The sequence below is a fragment of the Pteropus vampyrus genome, unplaced genomic scaffold (genome assembly GCF_000151845.1).
Source record: "Pteropus vampyrus isolate Shadow unplaced genomic scaffold, Pvam_2.0 Scaffold814, whole genome shotgun sequence".
NCBI classification, from domain to species: domain Eukaryota; kingdom Metazoa; phylum Chordata; class Mammalia; order Chiroptera; family Pteropodidae; genus Pteropus; species Pteropus vampyrus.
The window spans coordinates 138,971-163,898 of record NW_011889595.1 but is presented as its reverse complement, the minus strand read 5'-3'; the positions used below and the strand labels follow the sequence as shown (position 1 = coordinate 163,898).

The 24,928-nt window shown below is 33.8% G+C and overlaps 1 protein-coding gene across 3 annotated transcripts in view; it reads left to right on the top strand.

Annotated features, from left to right (window-relative positions):
* CP (ceruloplasmin) overlaps positions 1-24,928 on the top strand; it is a 56,816-nt gene that overhangs the window by 10,896 nt on the left and 20,992 nt on the right. For all 3 annotated transcript variants that reach the window (XM_023526282.1, XM_023526281.1, XM_011385796.1), the window contains exons 4-13: positions 210-383; positions 2,670-2,924; positions 3,914-4,085; positions 7,016-7,155; positions 8,345-8,497; positions 9,995-10,209; positions 19,905-20,055; positions 21,357-21,569; positions 22,716-22,923; positions 24,258-24,397. In XM_023526282.1, coding sequence (XP_023382050.1) covers positions 210-383; positions 2,670-2,924; positions 3,914-4,085; positions 7,016-7,155; positions 8,345-8,497; positions 9,995-10,209; positions 19,905-20,055; positions 21,357-21,569; positions 22,716-22,923; positions 24,258-24,397 — 1,821 coding nt within the window. The remainder of the gene's footprint in view (positions 1-209; positions 384-2,669; positions 2,925-3,913; positions 4,086-7,015; positions 7,156-8,344; positions 8,498-9,994; positions 10,210-19,904; positions 20,056-21,356; positions 21,570-22,715; positions 22,924-24,257; positions 24,398-24,928) is intronic.

Genomic DNA, 24,928 nt, shown 5'->3' with positions numbered 1-24,928 from the left:
ATCCAAATATATGAGTGTCTGCCACACCCGGAATACTGAACATAGAACTCCTAAGTATTACTACATCTGTAAAACAGGAGTGACTAGTCCAGATTTGTGGTTTATTAGGACAATAAATACTAAAATTTTTTAAAACTATAAATAATATGTTAAAATTATTAAGTTCTACTAAAGATTAAGTTCAACTAAAATAGTACTTTTCATTTCAGGTTCCCTGGAGGAAGAAAAAGAAAAAAATATTGACCAAGAATTTGTGGTGATGTTTTCTGTGGTGGATGAAAATTTCAGCTGGTACCTAGATGACAACATTAAAACCTACTGCTCTGAACCAGAGAAAGCTGATAAAGATGACGAAGACTTTCAGGAGAGTAACAAGATGTATTGTAAGATTATCGAAGACATATTAACTTTATCTTATTTTTCTTGGTCCCTTAATTCTGCTAGGTTTATTCCATCATATGAATAAGTAGTTTATAATCTGTGGCTCTGATAACAAAGCATATTGGACATACAACTTCATATTTAGTTAAACAAGTCAGATTAAAACTCTAAGCCCGATTCACCAAATTGCTCCCAAACTAATAAGGATAAAACATCATCAGTTATGGTTCGATGTATTTGTATATTTTTATATTTATTTATCCTCCAAACTTATTATAAAAATTATTTGAGGCAACCTAAAATTATTAAACTACATGCTTAGAATTATGTTTATATCGTAAAACATCAAGCTGTATTTAGGAAAATAGTTCTAAAAGGTATTTCTTTTGGATATACATTATCCCTCTGCACTTTGAATTATTTTTTACTCTATTGTAGTTCATTTTATTTTTTTCTAGAAATGCTTTCTTTACTGCCTAGGCTTCTCCTTAATTCTCAGAGATCAAATAATGAACTTAGTAAGAGTTTCTATCACTTAAATCCATAAGAAATTAAATCCAGTAACACTAGCTAGATTGATAACTATAGATTTTTGTTTGCTTGTGTTTTACTTTTTCAAAATAACCTTTACTAAGGAACTGAGGATACAAAAATAACTGTGTTATCAAAGCAGAAAACTAAACTTATTAAGAAAGTACAGACTTTTTCCCCAACTTTTGCTTATTCAGGCTGGAAGATCCTCTTTTCATACTTTAATCCTGCCTCTGTTATATATCATCAAAAATAGATGTTAGACTTTAATCCTGACTCTTTCATATATCAACAAAAATTGATGTTAGAAAAAGTTACTCAAAATTCCAATGTGGATAGTTCTGGTTTGGTACTGTTACTGCAGGGAGTGATGTGAAATCTGGTGTCACTCCAGCGGCATGGAGGGGGTCCTTGTTTCTTTTCTGCTGACTCAGTAAAGAATTACAGGTCAGCAAGATTTAGGAAAAATAAGATTTATTGAAAGTACATTTTCAGAAGAAGACAGGCTATGCCAAGAAAGGTGGCAGCCCTGTGGAATTTGGGAGGTGAAAAACAAAAGATAGAGTATGCTCCAAAGGAGGGGTGAGTTTCAGTGAAGAGCTGTAATAGAGCAGAAGTGGGAAGGTTTGTTTATATTTGGGCTGTGATGGGACCTTACAAGGGTGGTACTAGATGATCATCATGTGAGGTCACCTTGACAGACGGTTGGCTGCTATATAACCTTTTGCTCAGTACACATGCGCTTACTTAGAATTCAGTATGCAATAATTAGATTCATGAACTTCCAGGCATATGTACAATGATAGTACATGATAGTACAATGAGGCTGAGGTTACAAGAGGTTAGGGTAGTACTTTCTGCACACACATTTGTGACTGGTTTAAGCTAGCAGCTTTTACAGCCTTTGTGCCTTAGGATGTATATGTAATTCATAATCATAAAATGAGTGTTTCTGGGAGGTCCTTAAGGGAGTTTTCTATGGTTACAGAGCTGGGCCTTTGTTCCTGACATTCATGACTACTTAACTACCTAACAGTACCTTGGTTGCCTCTGTTGCTTACACAGCGCTTCTCAGAACCAATTTCCACCTTATGACTAGGACCACTGAGTTTGAGCAGAGACCTTAAATATCTTCGAAGGGTCTCAAGCCACCTGCTTTTGAACTTTTAGGTCTTTGTAGCTCTGGTCTCTGGTCCCTATTGTTCTTCCCCTGCATTTCTTCTTTTCTCCATATCTCCTCTAATTTTATCTTCCAATCTTTTTTTTTTAATTGCCTTTTTTTAAATTACAAAAGCAATTCATATTCACTGTAGAAAATTTAAAAAATTCTGATAAGCAAAAAGAAAATATTGAAATTATCCATACTACCATAATTAACAACGAATTACTAAATAACCTTTTGTCTTTTTCTATTCATTATATATGTGTGTTTTATACACATGCACAGATTTATATTTACAAATACACACACATACAGACCAATGTGTATGGTGTATCACAAAAAGAACAGATAGGTTTCATCTTCAGTATTGTGTTCATCTGCTAATATTGTGTTGACAAAAGTCCTGAGGCTAAATATAGCTCCAAAATTAAAGAGTGCTGTGATTGATTAGTAATGTCTGAGGTGGGTATGAGATACAGATGAATAGCAGCATATGCGCCAGGTATTTTTCATCCCAAATTGATCCTATTTCTGTAGAAGTAGCTATCCCAAGAACCAATGTTTATTAGTCATAATCTCTACTCTTGACTTACAGCCGTGAATGGTTATGCTTTTGGAAGTCTCCCAGGACTCTCCATGTGTGCAGAGGACAGAGTGAAATGGTATATTTTTGGTATGGGTAATGAAATTGATGTGCACGCAGCTTACTTCCATGGCCAAACATTGACTAACAAGAACTACCGTATTGATACAATCAATCTCTTTCCCGCTACCCTTTTTGATGCTTTTATGGTGGCCCAGAACCCTGGAGAATGGATGCTTAGCTGTCAGAATCTAAACCATCTGAAAGGTAGGATATCTTTACCTGAAATTAGTAAAAAAAAGAGTCGTTTGTCAGTTATACTATAAATGGGGTGATTATTGGGAATCAAAATGTAAAGGCTAAATATCTGTGGAATGATATGAGCTTTGAACTGGTAACTGAAACTTATTCTTATGCTGATTTTTTATTACATCATGATGTAATTAAAAAAAAGACTAAAAGACTAGACCATTTATAAAGTAATGAAATCTGAAAATATATTAATTTTGGAAAAAACAATTGGCCTTAAAAGTATAATAGAACATATAGATTCTCAGTTTTGTAAAATACACAATATTGTAAACACTATAACATTTGTATATTGTGCTGAAAATTGGCCTATTTTTAGAGTCCAGCTATTCCTTGGTTTAAATTGATAAATCTCTTCTCCATCTCATTCATATAATGTGATAAGACATTCCTAGGTTTTGAAAAATATTAATTTGTTATATTGGTCTCTGGAAGAAATTTGGTTTAATCTAGATCTTTGCATATGTTACTTTGACCTTCAAACGTAATCTCATCTACCAAATGTAACCTTGGCCACAGAAGGCCTAGTATAACAGGCACACAATCATTTTGTGTGAGAGAACAATAATTATAGATGCTCATTCTATTCCTCCTCCTCAACCCCACACTAGTTTTTAATATATGGCAAAATCTCTCTTCTTTGCTTACCTATTAATATGTCTTTTTTTTCTCATCAAAAGACCTTTCATGTGAAAGCCCACAGAAACTGGTACTATATTTTTAAAAGCACTACAGATTAATATCTCTTCTCTATGTTGTATAGAGAGTTTAAAAAACCGCTTGAATTTTCCATCAGTAATTTATAATTGTTTGCTCTAGTTTACAATATTGTTTCAAACTGTCTATTTCTTCAACTTCCATCTGTCATTTCACCAGCAGTATTTACAAAACAACAGGAGAGAAAAACATTGGCTTTGTTAACAAATCTCTTTCTATGTGGTTTTCAGCTGGGTTGCAGGCTTTTTTCTGGGTACGAGATTGTAATAAGCCTTCATCAGAGGATGATATTCGTGGGAAACACGTTAGACACTACTACATTGCTGCTGAAGAAATCATCTGGAACTATGCACCCTCCGGCATTGACACCTTCACCAATGAAAAATTAACAGCACCTGAAAGGTAATTCAGAAAAAAAAAAATCTCGTTTTTTTTCAAAAAAAAAAAATCATAAGAAGTTCACTCAGAAATTAAAATTTTAATTGGTACCTGAAATTGAGTAACTAGACTGCTCACTATTTATTAAGGTTTTTGGGATGTATCCAAGTTTGAGAACCATGACTTTTGAGTCCTTAAAAAAAGACAGGTTTAAAAGTTATCAAATGTTTAACAAAATCCTAAGGAAACAAACTGAATACCATTAGATCAATTCATTTGTTTCTTATTTCTGAAACAAAGCATTGTACAATCCAGCAGCATTAAGTACTGTTCACAGGGTTGTACAATCACCCACAGTATCCATTTCTAGAAACTTCTCATCATTCCAAATAGAAACTCTGTACCCACTACACAATAATTCCACAACCTCTGCTAACTTCTACTTTCTGTCTTTATGAATTTGCCTATTTAGGCACCACATACAAGTGAAATCGTACAATATTTGTCCTTTTTTGGCTGGCTTATTTCACTTAGCATGTTTACAAGGTTTATTCATATTGTCATATGTATCAGAATTTCATTACTCTTTAATGCTAAATAATATTTCATTTTATACACATACTACACTTTATTTATTCATCTATCCGTTGATGAACATTTGAGTTGTTCATACCTTTTGGCTGTTGTGAATAATGCTGTTATGAACATCAGAGTACAAGTATCTATTTAGGCCCCTGCTTTCAATTCTTTTGGATATATACTTAAAAGTGAAATTGCTGAATCGTATGGTAATTCTATTTTTAATTTTTTTGTGGAACTGCCATACTTTTTGCCATAGCGGCTGCATTATTTTTATATTACTGCCAGCAACAAAAAAGGGTTCCAATTTCTCCACATCCCTGCCAACACTAATTTTCTCTATTTTGTTTTGTTTTATTTTATTTGTTGTAATAGCTATTCTAATGGGTGGTATCTCATTGTTTTGATTTGTATTTCTCTGATGATTAGTGATGTTGAACATCTTTTCATGTGCTTGTTGGCCATTTGGAGAAATGTTTATTCAAATCTTTCGCTCGTTTTTGAATTGAGTTCTTTGTTTTTTGTGGTTGAGTTATAGAGGTTCTTTCTATCATATATATATGCTTTGCTGATATTTTCACCCATTCTGTAGGTTCATTTGTCATAGTCTTGATCATGTCCTTTGATGCATGAAAGCTACTCTTTGTATATATCTGATGACTTGTACAGCCTCCCAGCCATTCTTCTGGCCTCAGTCTTCCTTTTCTACTGTCCATTATGATCTTCCAAAAATATCAGTAGACTATGCCATCTCCCTGCTCCAAGTCTCTCTTTAAACATCACCTCCACAGAGAAACTTTGTTTGCCATCTAACTACTTCAGAAAATTAAGTAATTTACTCAACAACATACAAGTCAATAGCTGGGTCTGGCTCTACTCCGGTCTATGACTCTTAAAGCAGAGATTTAAGTCTCAGGCTACACTGATACCAAGATGAATTGACTCCCAAAACTGCCTCTCTCACCCAGAAGGCTCTTATAAATCGCAGATTTGCCTTTCGAATTACTGAATGGACACCCCCATTTGGATGTGGCTCCTCCAAATCAATATGTACAAACCTGAACTCATTATTTTCCCCACAATTCTGAATTTCCTCCTCTCTGTGAATAATATCACCATCCATCTATCCATTGAACCCAAAACCTGAGCACCATCCTTGACTCCCTCCCTTCTTCACCAGTCTCTCCTCTCTCCTCTTAAGTACTGCCTCATTATATCCTATAGATCTCTGAAAGCTGTCATGCTATTTCCATTTATCATCTTACCAATACCTCTCAAGACATCACTACCTCTCATTGAGATTTTGAAGCTGCCTCCTGGCTGGTCTCCCTCCAGCAGTCTTGCATATTCTAACGCATTCTCCAGACAGCAGCTCAAGGGATCCTACTAAAACATGAATCCTAAATGATTAAATCTTTCAAAGCATTCCCACTGCCCTGGGATGCAGAATTAAATCTTAATTAGGTCTTCCTGTTCCTCTTTCATTTTCTACAACTCTGCCCTGGTGTCATACTGTATAGAACATGCCATGCTTGTTCTCTCCTTTGAGCCTTCCCTCAGGCTGTTTTCTGTTTGTAAACACCTGCCCCATTCTCCCTACCACACACTTCATTTTTTTAATTCTACTTCTCTTCTAGATACTAATTCCCACATCTTTTCACACCTCCAGGAGAGATGCTCCATACACCTTGCGCTTATTATGTGTTATTATATTGATTGATTCATAGTCTGTCTTCTCTGACAGATATAAGGTTCCTGTGGACAGTGATGGGTCCAGCTTGCTTATGGTTATGTCATCAGCACATGGCAGAGTTCTTGGCAAAGAGCAGGTGTTCAATACCTTTGTCAAATGCAAAAAGAGATAAATGGGGTAGTTTTGTGAAGTCAAATGGCTTTCTAAGATTGAATTTCTTCATTTGCAAAATAGGGAGAATATTACTAACTTTGATGCGTTACGTGAGTTTCAGATAATAAAAGCTCTGAGCATCTGGCTGGTGCTAATACACAATAAGTAGTAATAAGGGTTTATTTTTAAACATTTCATAATTTGTTAAAAGATTCCATTTTAGAACTCTTTATTAACTGTCAGGGGTTGTCATGGGCCCTCTTGAATTTTGTTTTACTTCACTTGAAAAAGTGAAACTTCTATGCCATGATTCTCTACTCCTTCTATGGGGTGGCCTAGGACTGCCTGCTTCTGTCTGAGTGTTTGGTAAATCATGGGTAATTATCTCTAAGCATTGGTCAGAATTTTTTTCTTCAAATAGTATCGTATGTGAATACCTGCTTTCTGTTCTGCTTTCAGCACCAGTGTTAAATTATTTTTTTATTTTTATTTTTCAGTTAGAGCTGACAAACATTTTTTCTTTCGGTAGTGCTTCAGAGGTATTTTTTGAACACGGTCGTACAAGAATTGGAGGCTCTTATAAAAAACTGGTTTATCGTGAGTATACAGATGCATCCTTCACAAATCAAAAGGAGAGAGGCCCTGAAGAGGAGCATCTTGGCATTCTGGGTGAGTCCATTGCAGAGTATGTGTGGCCACTGCTCTCTTCCCCTGGCCATACCAGGGGAATTTCTATTCAGAAAGAACGGACAATTCCAAGGCCTGCTGTGTGACTTCTATGAATAAACTAGGGATGGAAAGATCAATCATCAGTAGAATGCAGCAGCTAATTACTTATCCAAATGTAAGTTACCAGTAGTAAACCTTCATCATTAAACACCATGCTGACTTCAAATGATGATTTTTTTCCCCTCTTCTAAGAGGTAAGAGGAATTGCGAGTTCATGTCATGTTGTTTAAATAGAAAATGAAGGTGTTTCCTATTTCTGCTCTTAGCTAAAGATACATTCCCTTAGAAATAAACTCTAGGCTACTGATGAGAAGGCTGGGTTTGTCTCCAAGCCTTCTGCAGGCTGCCCTCAGGCAGAACCCAGAAACCTGTTTTGCTCAGGCACTCAGGCAGAATAGCAGAGTAGGTGGATTCACACTGTCCTCACTCTTCACCTATTAGCTGTGTGACCTTCGACAGTACTCAATTTTCTGTGCCCGCTCTCTTTCTATAAAATGGGAACAATAACACAATAGTCCTTACCTTATAAGTTTGTTGTAAGGATTAAATGAATTAATTCACATAAACCCTCAGAAGAGCACATAGGAAACTCAATCAATAGTATTTTAAAATAAATACTACTACCTAAAATAATTATGTACTATATGTCTATGTTTTCATTCTATATTTGCTGATAATATTAATTGTGGTGATGGAAAATCCACAACAGTATTACTCTTCACATCCAAGACAATTTAATTTACCCCTTTTGGGTGGTCAAGGCTTATAGCCCTCCTCTGACTCTTGGGATAAATAACATACATCTAGGCAACAGAAGACTGAGTTGAAGAGAGCATAGATACTCTGAATAGTTTTTTCGTAGATGTATAAAGGTTGTGAATAGACTTGGGCAAAAATGACAACAAATTTCATGAATCTGAGGTTGAATTAAAAAGCCCTCCTTATCTCTTTCTAGTGTCACCATGTCAAATTACGAATGGACTTTTAACAATCCAGCTTTCTACTCACTACAGATAAGCATGTTGCTCACAGTGGTTCTTGCCAGAGGACACTCCCAAGAAAATAACTGTCTTATGTATTCTGTATGTGATATACCAAGAGAGGGTAATAATTTTCTCTTTGTCTCTAGGTCCTGTCATTTGGGCAGAAGTGGGAGACACCATCAGAGTCACTTTCCATAACAAAGCAGCATATCCCCTCAGTATTGAGCCCACTGGGGTGAGAGTCAATAAGAGCAACGAGGGCACATACTACTCCTCACATTACAGCTCTCAGAGTGGAAGTGAGTACAGTACTCTGTAACCAGTTAGCAGTGTTTAATAACCTACTGTGCCACTTACCTCAGGAAAACTGTCCTGCAAAACTGAAGGCAGAGACTTTTGAGGAAACTGCTTATCTACCCAATTCATAGACAACATGCCCAGAAGGAAGTGAATCTCTTCTGTCATTTCCAGTTGATTCGTCTTGCCTTTTTTGCATCATTATTGCCACTGCTTGTAGTAACTTATTTGGATCATATCACTTATACATTTCTAGAGTACTATTTGGGTAATTTTTAAATTTGAAAATGTTCTGAAAAAATAAGTAGATGCTCATTTTAGAATATTTGGAAAATATAAAAAGGTATAGCTAAAATATTACCCATAGTTCTATAGACAACTACTATTATATTTTATGTGATTCCTCCACTCTTTCATCTTTGTACATATAATGTATATTTTAAATGTGGTTGAAGTCATAGTATATAATCATATTCTAATTTTGGAACCATTTTGTTTTCTTAGCATTATAAGCATTTTATAAATCTGATTTTAGTGATAAAAAATATTCTATTATATAAATGTATTTAGGTATGACCAGTGTATTTAAGGCTGTATTTAAGGCTATCCAGTGAAGACTAGTGGCTTTGTCACCACTTGCAATGTGACCATGGTCAAGTTATTTAGTCTTTCTGGACTCAGTTTCCTCAGATGTAAAATTGGGAGATTTGAACAGGATCATCTGTAAGTTTCCTTTCAGTTCTAAAACTATTTTCATTTCAGTTGTCTACAGTAGAAAACGCATTGATTACCCCCTATTTCCAGGTATTGTTCTAACTGATGGAAATATAGTCAATGCTTGCTTTCAGGGAGGTTAAGTTCTGTTTGGAAGAGAGATACACGCAATATAACATGAAAGGTGCTAGGAACATTCTCAGGGGCTGTGAGAGCACATAGAGGGGCACTAAATCCATTCAGGCTGCTATAACTAAATACCACAGACTGGATGGCTTGTAAACAACAGAAATTTATTTTTCACAGTTTTGGAGGTTGGAAGTCCAAGATCAGGGTGCCAGCATGGTCGAGTGAGGGCCTTCTTCTGGGTCTCAGACTTCTTTTTGTATCCCCACCTGGCGAAAGGGGCTAGGGAGCTCTGCAGGGTCTCTTTTTTAAGGGACTAATGCCATTCAGGAGGGCTCCACCCTCATTACCTAATCATCTCCCAAAGGCCCCACCTTCTAACACCATCACATTGGGCATTAGGATTCCAATTATTTGAATCTGAGAGTGAGGGGACACAAACATTCAGACTGTAGTAAGCACCAATCTCAGACAGAGGCTTAAAGGAAATCACACCCATCAGCGACCTGACACAGGAGCACAAGTAGGCTTCCATTCAAACAGAATTCCACTTTAATGCTCAGAAGTAGGTTATTCTAGACTAAACCAGGTCTACCTTGTGGCTCAAATCACTACATTAGAAAGTATACTTAACCTCACCAATGTGATCTTTCTCACAGGTGTGCCTTCTCCTTCAGCCTCCCATGTGGCACCCAAAGAAACATTCACCTATGAATGGACTATCCCCAAAGAAGTTGGACCCACTTATAAAGACCCTGTCTGTCTATCTAAGATGTATTATTCTGCTGTGGATCCCACCAAAGATATATTCACTGGGCTTATTGGGCCAATGAAAATTTGCAAGAAAGGAAGTTTACATGCAAATGGGAGACAGGTAAGTTCGATCAGGGATTGATTTTCCAGTCCCTTTGAATTGCTATTATTTAAGGAAAATTCTGGGTTTTGAGGCAGTGAGGATTCTACATTTACTGTTTCTGACAAATTTTTCTCAAGTTTATAAGATCTGTATTGTGCAGAGATTCTCTGGCTAACACGATTGTTCCAAGATGAATTGGAAACACATTTTTCCCTGGAATCCAAGATCTTTTATGATACAAACACACACATAAAAAATTAGCTATTAATGATATAGGTCATTCAACATTCACTGAGGAAAATATGCTTAAAATATTTTTTAGAGTTGAGAAAATGACCATTTGACCAAGAGAAATACCTAACTCATCATTGTTCTTATCGAAAATAAATATTTTAATATGAATCTTTAAAGGATAAAGACTCCTTTAAAGCAATGTAATTATCACACCTTAAAATCATCATCATAATAATTCCTTAATATCATCAAATTTTCAATTTTCACATTTCACAATTGTCTTTTGTTTCAAGTTTGTTTAAATCAGTACTCAAATAACTCCCACATTACAATCAGTTGATATGTCTCAAGATTATTTTCTTGCATTTTTTTTCTATTATGAGAATCATTTATCCTACAGAAGTTTCCCACATCTAAATTTTAAGATTACATTCCTGTGGTGTTGTTTAACATGTTTCTTTCTCTTTCCCCCTGTTTCCTATAAAGCAGTGGCTAGAGCTACAGATTTGATCAGATTCAGGGTAGTTTTATTTTGTTTTGTTTTGTTTTTCATTCTTTTTTTGTAATACTACTTCATGTGTGGTACTGGGTACTTCTATCAGGGAGTAGACACTACATAATTGTCTCTCAGTTAGGGATGTTATCAGCCACTGAGAACCATTTCCTAGATTCATAAACTAATCAAGGATTTCACAATAGTAATATTCTGATTCTATCATTCATTCTTTATTTGCTGGTTTAGTTCTAATAACAGAAACTTCCCTTTATGTAAGACAGGAATAAAAAGTGCTTGGTTCTTTCCCTCTATTTTAACCTTTTTTACATAAACTTAGTCTTTGAAGCTTCTTTGCTTTCTAGTATAAAAAAGTATTTCAGGTTCATATTGCACAGTTCATATTACATACCTGGAATCAGCCATTTCTCCCAAAAAGTCCTGATTCTTTTCAGTATGCAATTATTTTTAGAGCCACAATCTGGGCACTCACGGTGCTCATTGCAATTGGATTAATCATTGTTTCTAGGCCTTTTCAGTGGGAAGAACTGGGAAAAAAAAATTTTAAGATAAAAGTCATCATGAATTTATACTGATACTCTCTGTTCAATTCAGCTCTCCAGATTTGTTTTGTTTTGTTTTGTTTTTACTTAATTTCATTGATCTTACATCTGTATTTCCCTTCAACTGCACTGAGAAATCTTAGTTCTCAATGATACCAAAATAAATATTCACTCAATTCATCCCATAATATACATATGACAGTCTCATAATCACAAATACAATACTGCAGCCACAACATAATTACTGAAAACAGTTTCAGATTTGTTTGTAGCCCCTTTTGTCCGTAGAGTAGATTCCATTAGGGATGTTCAGTCAAATTACAGATTTAAAGTCACTTGGAACAGTTCCTCTCTGGCTGTTTTGTCACCCACAAGATACACAAGTTTATTTAACTCATTTTACTTCTTTTTTTTTTGTTTAGGAATTGCTTTTAAAACTGTAATATTATTTTATAATTATATAAAATATTTACCTGGTTCCAACATCAAATTTATTTAAAGAAATCTAGTATTTATTTTTTCTCCCTTTTTACCTATTTCCTCACAACAGGTAGCTCATTTTTTTACTTTATAGCTTATTCTTTTACTTATTTATTATTATTTTTTTATTGATAGTTTTCTTAGAACACAAAAAATTGTAGCAAAATTGAGGATAAAATACAGAGATTTCCCACGTACTCCCTATCCCACATACCCACAGCCTCACCTAATAAACATCACCCACCATAGTGGTACATTTGTTACAATTGATGAAACCTGCATTGCACACCATTTATCAGACAAAGTCAGTAGTTTACATTACATTTTACTTATGGTGCTAACATTCTATGGGTGTGGACAAATATATACTGACATGTATCTATCATTATAGTATCATACAGAATATTTTCAATGCCTGAAAAACCCCTGTGCTCCTATTTCTCCCTTCCCGCTACCCCCCAGTACCTGGCAATACTGGTGTTTTATTGCTTCCATAGTTTTGCCTTTCCCAGAATGTCATATAGTTGGAATCATACAGTATGCAGCCTTTTCAGTTTGGTTTCTTTCAGTTACTAATATGTATTTACATTTCCTCCAAGTCTTTTCATGGCTTGATAGCTCAATTTTTTTTTAGCACCAAATAATATGCCACTGTCTGGATGTATCATGGTTTATTTATACATTCCTCTACTGAAGAACATTTTGGTTACTTCCAAGTTTTAGCAGTTATGAATAAAGCTGTTATAAACATCCATGTGCAGGTTTTTGTGTAGATATAATTTTCAACTACTTTGGGTAAATACCAAGAAGCCCAATTGCTGGATCATATGATAAGAATATGTTGAGTTTTGTAAGAGATTGCCAAATTCTTTTCCAAAGTAGCTGTACCATTTTTCATTCCTGTCAGAAATGAATGAGCATTTCTGTTGTTCCACATCCTTGTTAGCATTTAGTGTTGTCAGTGTTCCACATTTTAGCCATTCTAATAGTGTGCTGTGGTATCTTATTGTTGTTTTAATTTGCATTTCCCTAATGACATATGATGTAGAGTATCTTTTCATACGTTTATTTGCCATCTATGTATCTTTGATGAAGTGTCTGTTAAGGTCTTTTGCCCATTTGTTAATTGGGTTGTTATTTCTTAACATTGAGTTTTATGAGTTCTTTGAGTGTTTTAGATGACAGGCCTTTATCAGATGTGTCTTTTGTAAATATTTTCTCCTAGTCTGTGGCTGATCTTCTCATTCTTTTAACATTATCTTCACAGAGCATAAAATTTAACTCTAATAAAGTCCAGTTTATCAATTCTTTCCTTCATGGATTGTGCCTTTGGTGTTTTGTCTAAAAAGTTATCTCTATATCCAAGATCATCTAGATTTTCTCCTATGTTTTCTTCTAGTAGTTTTGTGACTTGCCTTTACATATAGGTCTGTGATCCATTTTGAGTTACTTTTTATGAAGAGCGTAAGGTCTGTGTCTAGATTCTTTTTTTTTTTTTTTTTTTGTATGTGGATATTCAGTTGTTCCAGCATCACTTATTGAAAGAACTATCTTTGCTTCATTGAATAGCTTTTGCACTTTTGTCAGATATCAGTTGACTAAATTTATTTCGGGGCTCTCTATTCTTTCCATTTACCTATTATTTTGCCAATACCACACTGACTTGATTACTGTAGTATTATAATAAATTATGAAGTTGGGAAGTCTTCCAACTTTGATTTTTAATATTGTGTTAGCTATTCTGGGTCTTTTGTTTCTTCATATAATCTTTAGAATCAGTTTGTTGATATCCACAAATAATTTGTTGGGATTTTGATTGGAATTGCATTGAATCTACAGATGAGGTTGGGAAGAACTGACAATTTGGCAGTATTGAGTGTTCCTATTCATAAATATGGACTATCTCTGTATTTATGTAGTTCTTCAATTTCATTCACCAGAGTTTTATAGTTTTCCTCATATAGATCTGGTACATATTTTGTTAGATATATACATAAATATTTTATTTGGGGGGATGTCAATATAAAAAGTATTATTTTTAATTTCAAATTCTACTTGTTCATTGCTGGTATACAGGAGCATGATTGACTTTTGTATATTAATTTTGTATACTACAACCTTGTTATAATTGTTTATTAGTTACAGGAGGTTCTCTGTTGATCTTTTTGGATTTTCTACATAAATGATCATGTCATCTGTGAACAAAAACATTTTTATTTTTTTCTTCCCAATCTACATGCCTTTTACTTTTTTTATTATCTTATTGCATTAGCTAGGACTTCCAGTATCATGTTGAAAAGGACTGGTAGGAAGGGATATCCTTGTCTTGTACCTGATTTTAGTGAGAAAACTTTTAGTTTCACACCATTAAGTATAATGTTAGCAGTCATTCTTTCGTAGATATTTTTCGAGTTAAGGAAGTTCCGTTACTCCTAGTTTACTCAGAGTTTTTAATCGTGAATGGGTGTTGGATTTTGTTTTTTGTATTTATTGATATAATCATGTGATTTTCTCTTCTTTAGACTATTGATGTGATGGCTCACATTAAGTGATTTTTGAATGATGAACCAACCTTGCATACCTGGGATAAATCCCACTTGGTCATGGTGTATAATTATTTTTATACATTGTTGGATTTGATTTGCTCATATTTTGGGTGGTATTTTACATCCATGTTTATTAGTGATATTGTTCTGTAGTTTCCTTTTCTCGTAATGTCTTTGTCTTGTTTTGCTATTAATGTAAGTCTAGCATTTTAGAATGAGATAAGTGTTCCCTCTGCTTCTATCTTCTGAAAAAGATTGTAGAGAACTAGTATAATGTCTTCTTTAAACATTTGGTAGAATTCACCAATGAACACTTCTTGGCTTGGTACTTTCATTTTGAAAGGTTATTAGTTATTGATTCAATTTCTCTAGTAGATATAGGCCTATACAAATAGTCTATTTGTTCTTGTGTGAGTTTTGGCAAATTGTTTCTTTCAAGGAATTGCTCCATTTTTCTAGGTTATGTCCATAAGGCTCAGTAGTGATATTCCATGTTTTATTTCCGATATTAGTAAATTGCATGCTCTCTGTTTTTCCTTAGCCTGGCTAGAGGCTTATTAATTTTATTGATCTTTTTTAAAAAATCACCTTTTAGTTTCATTGATTTTTCTGTATTGATTTCCAGATTTCAATGTTATTGATTTGTTTTCTAATTCTTTTTAATTTTTTTTAAATAAAAATATATGTATGCATGTATATTCATATACTTGCTTTTTTCCACTTACCAATATTTTCTATAATTCCCTCCATGGTAATATATAAAGATATTTCTTACTTTTTACAGTAGCTATTACTCCATTGTGTAGACATCGTACAGTTTATATAATCAGTCCACTATTTGACAGGCGTTTGGGTGGTTTTTAGTCTTTGCTCTTACAAATACAATTCAATGGGTCGCCTTGTTCATATGTCTTTTTATATTTTTGCCAGCATACCCTTGAGAGAAACTCCTAGGAGTGATATTGCTGGGATAAAAGATAAATACACATACGATTTTGCTAGATATTGTCAAATTACCTTGCATAAGAATTGTGTTGTATCCTATTCCCACCAGGTATATGTCAGATTATCTGTTCTTTCACAGTCTTTCTCCAAACTATATTGTCAAATTTGGTGACTTTCACCAATCTGATAGGCTATAAATATTATCCCTAATTTTTATTTGTTTCTCTTATTACTAGTAGTCAAGCATCTTTTCAAATGTTTAAGAATGATTTTAACTTCTTTTATATGACTGTTCATATCTCTAGCTCATTTTTCTAGATCATTATTTTCTTAACTGATTTAAAAGCTATTGATATATTAGAAATAGAAACCATTTGTCTGAGATATTGGTTGTAAATATTTTTTTCTTAGTTGTCATCTGCCTTTTTGCTGTTTATGGATGTTGTTATTTGCCATGTAAAATTTTCATTCCTATTATCTTTTTTTTATTGTTCATAGATTTGAGTCATAGTTAAGAGAGTGTTCCCATCTCCCAGCTTATAAAGGAATTCACCCATACTGCTTTTAAGTACTTTTTATGTTTTTATTTTTCACATTTAAATCTCTGTTCCACTTAGAATTTATCCTAGTGTACAGTTGAGAAATGATCAAATTTATCTTTTTCTAGATGGCTATCCAGTTATTTCAACACCATTTATTAAAAAGTTTAACTTTTGCCAATTGAATTAAATGCTGCCTTTACTAGATACTAAAAATTTTGTACAATTAAGTCTATTTCTTGATTTTCTATTCTAATTTATTCTTCTCTATTAATGCACCAATATCATACTATTTTAATTATAATGTCTTTATAATATGTTTTAACGACTAGTAGCTCAATTTCACTGCACCTTTTTTTTTTAATTTATCATTTTAATGGCTATTTTTGCTTACTTATTCTAATTAGCCTTATAAAAACTTACCTGGGTCCAGAAGAAAAAAAAAGGCTGTCAATGTTTTGTTGGGATTGTCTCAAATATACAAATTAAATTAAGAAGAATAGACATTATTATTGAGTCATCCTAAACAAGAACATATGTCTTACCATTTGTTAAAGTCTATTTTTGTGTTTCTAAAGAGTATTTTATAGTTTCCCTTATATAGGTTTTTGATATTTTTTGTTAGTTTATACCTAGTTTTTATTTGGTTATCGTAAGTGATAATGCCATCATTTAAAAATTTTAAACATGTTACTGGAAAAAAAATGGTTTTCTGCCTTTGGATCCCACCCTTTGATCTTGTGCTTACTTTGGAAGGAATAAAAGGAGACTAATGTTTACTGAACTTTGTCCAGGCATTTTCACACATATTACTTAATTTAGCCTTCACAGCAACCCAAGAAGATAAATGTTGTTATTCCTATTTTTCTTTGCAGAGGAGAAACGAATACTCAATGAGCTGATATTTAAAATGTAAATTTTATCCTCTACAAATTTCATTATTTTCATTTTGCAAATGAAGGAGTCACACATAGGAAGGTCTATAGGGGGCTTTAAAAGTCCTCATTCTGACTTTTTCACTTACTAGCCATGTAGATAGAATATTCAGAATAATGTGAAAGAGTGCCTTGTTTAGTGTCTGATCTAAATGAGAACATATTTATTATTTTACTGCTAAGTATGACTTTGGCTATTAGTATTTTTTCTATTCTATTTCTAGTTTACTGTAAATGATTTTTTTGTTTTTTTTATAAATTTAAATTCATTTGAGCTGCTCAGAAAACATCCTGTACTAGACACACTGTTAATTGGTAAATAAGACAGGTCAGTTTTCTGTTCTAATAGGGTTTATAGTCTAGTGTGTGGTATAGTAGAGAGAAGAGTGGTGAGGGAGGGAGGGGGCAGGAATGAGAGGAGATAAGCAAACACAAAAAAATGAAAAATATAACTTTAGAAAATAACAAATGTCTTTAAAAAACAAAGTAGGGTAATGTGATAGTGAATAGAAACCCTAGTTTAGTTAAGGTGGAGGTAATATTTGAAGTGACATCTAAATTTCGAGGAGGAAGCCTTGCAAAGATCTGAAGGGAAAGTAAAAGAAACAGCTAGTGCCACAATACTAATTTTATAAAATTTTATTTTTAGACTTCCTTGAAATTATTAATAAAATTAATAAAACAATAAAAGATATATAGAACTCATTTATTTTCTCCTTTGACCTATAAGTGGGATCAACTGCATTAAGGATTTTCTAATGTTGAACCATCCTTGCATTTCTGGGGAAAAAAGACATTGCTTGAGCATGGTGTTTTTTTCAATATGTTTATGTTTAATTTGATAGCTTTTTATTTAGAATTTCTCATCGAAGCCATAAGTGATACTAGTTTAAGTGTACCTTTTCAGGGATTAAAAACATTGGAATATTTCCAACTTATTTAGTGAAGATTGGGGAGATTCCTATGTTTTTAATATTTTGGAACAGTTTCAATACATAGGAAACCATTTTCTACATAGAAATTTGAAAGAAACTGCTGTAAAATTATTTTGACTTTGTAACTTCTAAGAAGTAGTTAGTTATGCTGTTGATGGTTTAATCAGTTTTTATTTCATCCATGGATAGCAGTCTATTCAAGTGCCTCCTTCTAAGTCAACTAGCACATTTATTATACATAGTGGTCTTAATTTTTTTCTCTCTCGATATGTGGTTATATTTCTTTCTCATTCCTAATGTGGAATATTTGGGTTCTAGCTCAGTTTTTTATTAGACTTGTCAGAGTTTTGTGTATTTTATTGATATGACTACATTTTCAGTTTAGCTGTTTTGTGTTATAATTTATCAATTTCCGCTTTTTGTCTTTATTAATTTTTCTTTTTCACATTTTATTTTTCTAAAACATTTAGATATTTACAACATTTTTTATTAAGTTTTGCTTAAAATGAAAAGCATTTCAGACTATTAGTTTATATGTTTAGTTGTATTTCATACATTATGACTCATGTTCTCATAGACATTATTTACTAAATACTTTATTTACTAAATGCTTTTTGTTTCTTCTTTGATCTAGGACTTATCTGGATCAAATATTAACTTTTACATTTTTTTTTAACTTTTTGTCTTTTTATTATTACTTTTTAGTTTTGTTGATCAGAAAATGTGACCTGTAATCTTTTCACTGAAGTTTTCTCTGTAAGTTAGTATATAAGTGATTGTAGCAATCTCCTGTTGGAACCCTTATACATCTTAGAATATCTTTTTGTTGTCTATTGTCTGGTACAGAATTTTCGTAATGTAATCTTTCCCCTCAAAAATATAAATGCTGCTCCATCTTCCTCTGACATATTTTGTACTAGAGAAGTCCAACATTTCTGATAACTTTTAAATGGATCATTGTAGAAATTTGCCTATCTCCAAAATACAATATTTTTACCAGAACATTTTTAGGTATAGTTTTCTTACTAATTTTTCCATTTTCAGTGAAGCTTTTGAATCTGAATACTCTAGACTTTTTCTTTTACAATGGTGAATATTTCCACTATTATTTATTATCATTATATCTTCTCTTTTCATAATTTCTCTCTAAAATTATTCTTTTGTGTATATGTTTAATCTTGAATCTTTTCTTCTGATTTATGGGAACTTTCTTAAGATCATCACCATCACTGATTCAGTTTTCTGCAGAATCTAACCTTCAGATCCCTCCTTTAGTTGGATTTTTAAAATTCAATAAGCATGCTTTTGATCTGAAAACAAACAAACAAACAAACAAAAAACAAAAAAACACAAATAACCCAAGGAAGAAGACATGCATTAATCTCTAAAATTTTATCTTCTTTGAAGGAGTAACTTGCCCTCTGAGGCTCATATGCTTTGACTCCTTAGACTGAGTATCTTCTTCTGAACCTCTGAATCATTTCATAGACCAGATAGCATTTCTACTTCCTTGTTTTTCACTAGGGACAGGGAAAGGGAGAGAAAATGTTTGTCCAGATGGCTGGAGGCTGTGTGACTTCCTGTTCCAATTCACTTGGCAGGCTATTTCTTCCCATCAAGGAAAAGATGATTCCTTTCTCTATCTTCTTTCACATGGTCTGCCTTCTAAGAATTCTTCTGCCTTATAAGAATTTGTTTTCATGAATGGATGGCACTTTCTCTGATTTCTTGCACAGACACACACCCCCACCCCTTTTTAACAATTGTTTTTGGTGGGTTCAATTAATATTGACAGTGTAGAGAGAGAAGAGTCAGAACTTTTAGGTGCAGTGAGGGGCTTAGATTATCATGTTGAACCAAAAATCCAGTACACAGATACTAATGAAAACTCTGGTAGTCAACTGGAGTATCCAGATTACAAAGAAGAATGGAAACTTGTTTTTATTCCTTCTTTAGTGTGTGTACAAACAGTATTTTGTACATGGAAGTCTTTCTGCTTTATTTATCCTGTCTTCACCTCATTGTTCTTGTTTTGATTTACAGAAAGACATAGACAAGGAGTTCTATTTGTTCCCCACAGTGTTTGACGAGAATGAAAGTTTACTCCTGGATGAAAATATTAAAATGTTTACAACTTCACCTGATCAAGTGGATAAGGAAGATGCAGATTTTCAGGAATCTAATAAGATGCACTGTAAGTACTGTATCATCCACCAATCTATCAAGTTATTTCAGAACTGCACATGGAATGCTTTTAATTATATCAAAATTCCAATAGCTGTGCCCATTGATCAATTTTCAATAAATGATTAAGTGTAATAGTGATCCGAGGTTAATATCATTGATTATTTTATGTATCGGTCAGTTACTCATTTCACTCAGGATAAAACATACAAAATACGTAAATTAGATGCGTGGTCCTTAAAATGTGACCTCTGGATCAGCAGCATCAGCATCACCCAGGGCTTATTAGATATATAAATTCTTGGGCCCAACCCTGACTTACTGAATCAGAAACTTTGGCTGTGGGGCCAGCAACCTGTCTAACAAACCCTCTAAGTAGTTCTGATATATGCTCAAATTTGAAAACTACTGGATTAGATGCTTTTCTCATCTGTGGCTTAAAAATGACAAGTTCATTTTATTATTTAAAATGAAGAAAGATATGGTCTCTGCTCTCAATGAACTTCAATGATTCTCACTCTTTGACTACACAGTAGAATCACTTGAGAACTTTGAAAAACTAAACTATTTTTTAAATACTCAGGAAAACCTTCAGAGATTTTTATTTAATTGAAACTTAGCGCCAGATTTATGTTTAGCTCCTAGTGTAATTCTAAAATGTAGTTAGGGTTTAGGGACAGTAAGTTAATTGTTCAAAACACCCATACCACTAATAGACAACATGTGAAAATCATTGTAGCAAGAAGAAAAAAATGTGAAGTTGTGTTACAGACCAACATTTTTTAGATCGATACTAGTCACATTACCCGTAATCTTTAAAATATTTCTTTTTATTTTGCATTTTTAAATTTTGAAGGAGTAAAGAGTATTCAAATAGCAGTGAGAGAAAACTTCCTGCAAACATTCTGCCCTGTTATTCAAGATGAGTCAGAGAATTTTCTGTCTAGGACAACGAATCCATTCCCAGTCTACAGTGCCCAAGAAAAGCTATTATTGCTTGTATACTTGGGTATTTACAAATATGACCTGTGAGAGAACTGAGAAGTGGATAGCTGGGGAGAACAGTAAGATTTCCAGGGCACAGAACTTCAAGAACCCTGCATTCAGCTCTGCTCATTTTGACCTGGGGCTGTTCTGGAGATGCTGGGTATGGCCAGGAGTTGCTGAGACACTCCTGACACATAAAAGAGTAGACAGGCCTGAATGAATTAAATAAACAAAGTTGGCTCTGGAAAGTCTGGGAGGTTGTCATGTAGTAGAACATAAGGTAATCCACTTCACTTTAAAAATGTTATTTTCCATCTTTTACAGCCATGAATGGATTTATGTACGGGAATCAGCCTGGTCTCAATATGTGCCAAGGAGATTCTGTCGTGTGGTACTTATTCAGTGCTGGAAATGAGGCCGATGTACATGGGATTTATTTCTCAGGAAACACATATCTGTCAAAAGGAGAAAGGAGAGACACAGCAAACCTCTTCCCTCAAACAAGTCTTACACTCTTCATGCAGCCTGACACTGAAGGTGTATTTCTTTAAAGTTAAGACAAGTCTATAGTGGATCAATTCGTGAGACTTTGGTTTAAAATCTTGTGTTGGGTGATAAGTTCATCTCTTCTCCAAGCCTCCCTTCCTTCCCTTGGAAGAACAAGTCTAGGCCACTAACAGCTATGTGCCAGATAGGTCCATTTCCTGATTGTTAGCGGGAGGGAAGGGAGTGACAAAATAGTGGACTGTGATTTTTCCCATTTCCACAAAGCTACATCCTTAAGGCATTATATATATAATATATATATATATATATATATTATATATATATATATATAATATATATATTATAGTCCTTTTAAAGATAGCTAGCAAAACAGACCAGGAAGGAAATGATTCCCATAGTGGTCTGCAACTAAACTTTTCATCATTTCTCTGTAGCCTAGATGTAGTGTTGGCTTGTCAGTTGTTTGCAACTGAATATCTTATACTAGAACTATAGCCATGCAAATTCAGAGAAACCTACAGGCCTAGCTTGAATTAATAAAACAAACTAAAACAAAAAAGAAAGAATTTTAATCAAAATGTGAAAGTATGCTAACGTACTTCAGGCTTTATTTGGTTCGTCATGTGCCACTAAAATGTAAGACAGGTCCAGCGTCATCTTTTCCTTCATTCATTAGACAAGTGTAAATACAACAGTAAACAAAAGAGTTATAAAGTGTCTGCTCTCATGGAGCTCAAATTCTAATGGAGGGAGACAGCCAACAAGCAAGCATCAAATGGTTATAGGTACTATGAAGAAAAATAGGGCAGGAGAAGCGGCTGGTGGCTGATGGGGGGAGTTGGGTAAAGATTCTCTAAGGAGGTGACAATTAAGGAGAGGCTTAAATGAAGTGAGGGCAAGAGCCATGTGGATATATTGGAAAGAAGTGTTCTAGACAGAGAAAACAACAAATGCAAAGGCCTTGAGGCAGGCATTTCCTTGACCTGTTCTAAGAACACCAAAGAGGCCTCTGTGGCTGGAACGGAGTGAGAGGTAGGCCATGTGATCAGAGGTGTGGGAAGCCAGATCATCTAACCCAGGCCACAGTAAGGACTTTGGTATTGCTTCTGAGTGAGGTGAGGAGCCACAGAAGGCACTAAGCAAAGGAGTGACATGCTTTCTTGTTTACCTTTCCAGGGACTTTTGATGTTGAGTGCCTCACAACTGATCACTACACAGGTGGCATGAAGCAAAATTACACTGTGAACCAATGCAGGCAGTTGTCCAAGAATCCAAACTTATACCTAGGCGAGAGGACCTATTACATCGCAGCAGTAGAGGTGGAATGGGATTATTCTCCAAGTAGGGAATGGGAAAAGGAGCTGCATCATTTACAAGAGCAAAAGTAATTCTCCAGATTTTGATTTCTATTTTTTTTTTTTTAGTTTCTCTTTCAGAGAAATAAGAATTATGCTAAATTGCAATAAAACAGTTATATTAAACAATAACAACAAAATGTTTCCTAGGAATCCTTTCATTAATTTCAGCTTCTTTCAATTTCTCACAAGAAAATTTCCATTTATCTCATTTGATTCTTTGTAGTCACTCATCTTACTTTTATTTCTATTGGACTGTCTTCTCACATTCATGTGCCCTTCTCTTGTTACTGATTTTCAAACTTAAACCAAAATCGATGCCTAAATTCAGAGCTAAATTATTATTTCCTTTACCAATAATTTGCTGTTTATCTTATCTTTCCTCTAAAGATTTCATTATTAATCTAGTAATCAGTTATTTCACACTTTTAAAACTATTATGCATGGAAGAATATTTTAAATTCTTGAGGGTAGTGTAGCAGATATGGTATCTGCCCTTTAAGAACTTACAGGAAAATATGGGCCAATATCACCAATAACAAATACATTATGAAAATATAAAAATAAGTTCAGTGTGAGTTAAAGATGGTGATTGGAGCTTCATAAATATTTCATTTTGAGCAATATCACTTCCACTTCTAGCCAGCCCTTTTGTACTTTTCCAAGCACTTTCTCTCTATCATCTCACATGTTATGCACTAACTTTGTGGATATGATTTGAGAGACTGGGATGGGCATGAGTTCACATCTGGAGTACGCAACATGACTGGCAACCTGTAGCTAAGTAATTGTTAGTTGGTTAGTTTGACTGATGGTGAGTATGATGTGCAGTTGTAATAGAGTAAAAGGTAATTTCGGTGATTGGGGCAAAACAGTCTGAAGGCTATAGGAGCCATTAGGAGTCAATAAAAAATTTAGGTAAAAGGAACATTTAGAAAAACATGGCCATTTCAGTTCCTGTAAACCAGAAATACTGCAGTAATGAGAGAACATTTCATTGGTGAAATCTGAACCAATAAAATTTTAGTTATAAAGAAACCTTAGATGATCTCATCTAATACCTTGTTTTAGAGACGAAGAAACTGAGTCTCTAATAGGCAATGACTAGCTGGAGTTCATTTTAGCTAGTGTCAGAGTCAGGGCCGGGACTCAGATGGCTCCACTTCTAGCTAGATGAACTTTCTACCACACCTGTCTGTTTTTAAAGGCTTATTCTTTCTTTCTGGAATGGAAGACTGATATTAACAACTAGTATAATTACTTAAATAAAAACTATGTTTATTCGATATTGAAAATTTAAAGTCAACTTCCACTCATTAAGACAAATACTAATATTAGTTGTACATGTATGTTTTTTTTTAAGTGTTTCAAATGTGTTTTTCGATAAGGAAGAATTTTTCATAGGCTCAAAGTACAAGAAAGTTGTGTATCTGCAATACACTGATAGCATGTTCCAAGTTCCAGTGGAGAGAAAAGCTGAAGAAGAACATCTGGGAATTCTAGGTACTCTAACAACTCCAATTCATCAGGTGTGGGTTAGTGATACACTGCCACGTGCAGTGACAGTCCATGTTTATGAGTTTAATTTTCTTGGTTCATATATCAAAGTTATTCAGTTAAAAATAAAAAAGAGGAGAATTCTTCTAGTTGCTAGATGATATGCTGCCTGATTAATGAGTCATTTAATAAAGCCAATTAGATCTTCAAAAAATAAAAATAATAGTTACTCAATAAAAACCAGAAACCTATATTTACTAAAGAATATGGCATAATAAAATATTACTTGTTTCTGTTAGAAACAATGTATTATTCTATAAACCAATGAAATTGGAAATGTTTGGTGTTTTATCAAACTGATACCTGTACTTTTGGTGAAATTCCAGAAATTCTTAACCAAATTTTCCCTGTTATTCCACCCTTCCAAAATAAATCATAGATATTTACTTTTAAAATTAAGATGTAAATGATTAACTCCAAGAAAAAGAGTACTTACAAGGAAATAAGGAAAGAAAAAAGTGTTACCTTGCACAAAGC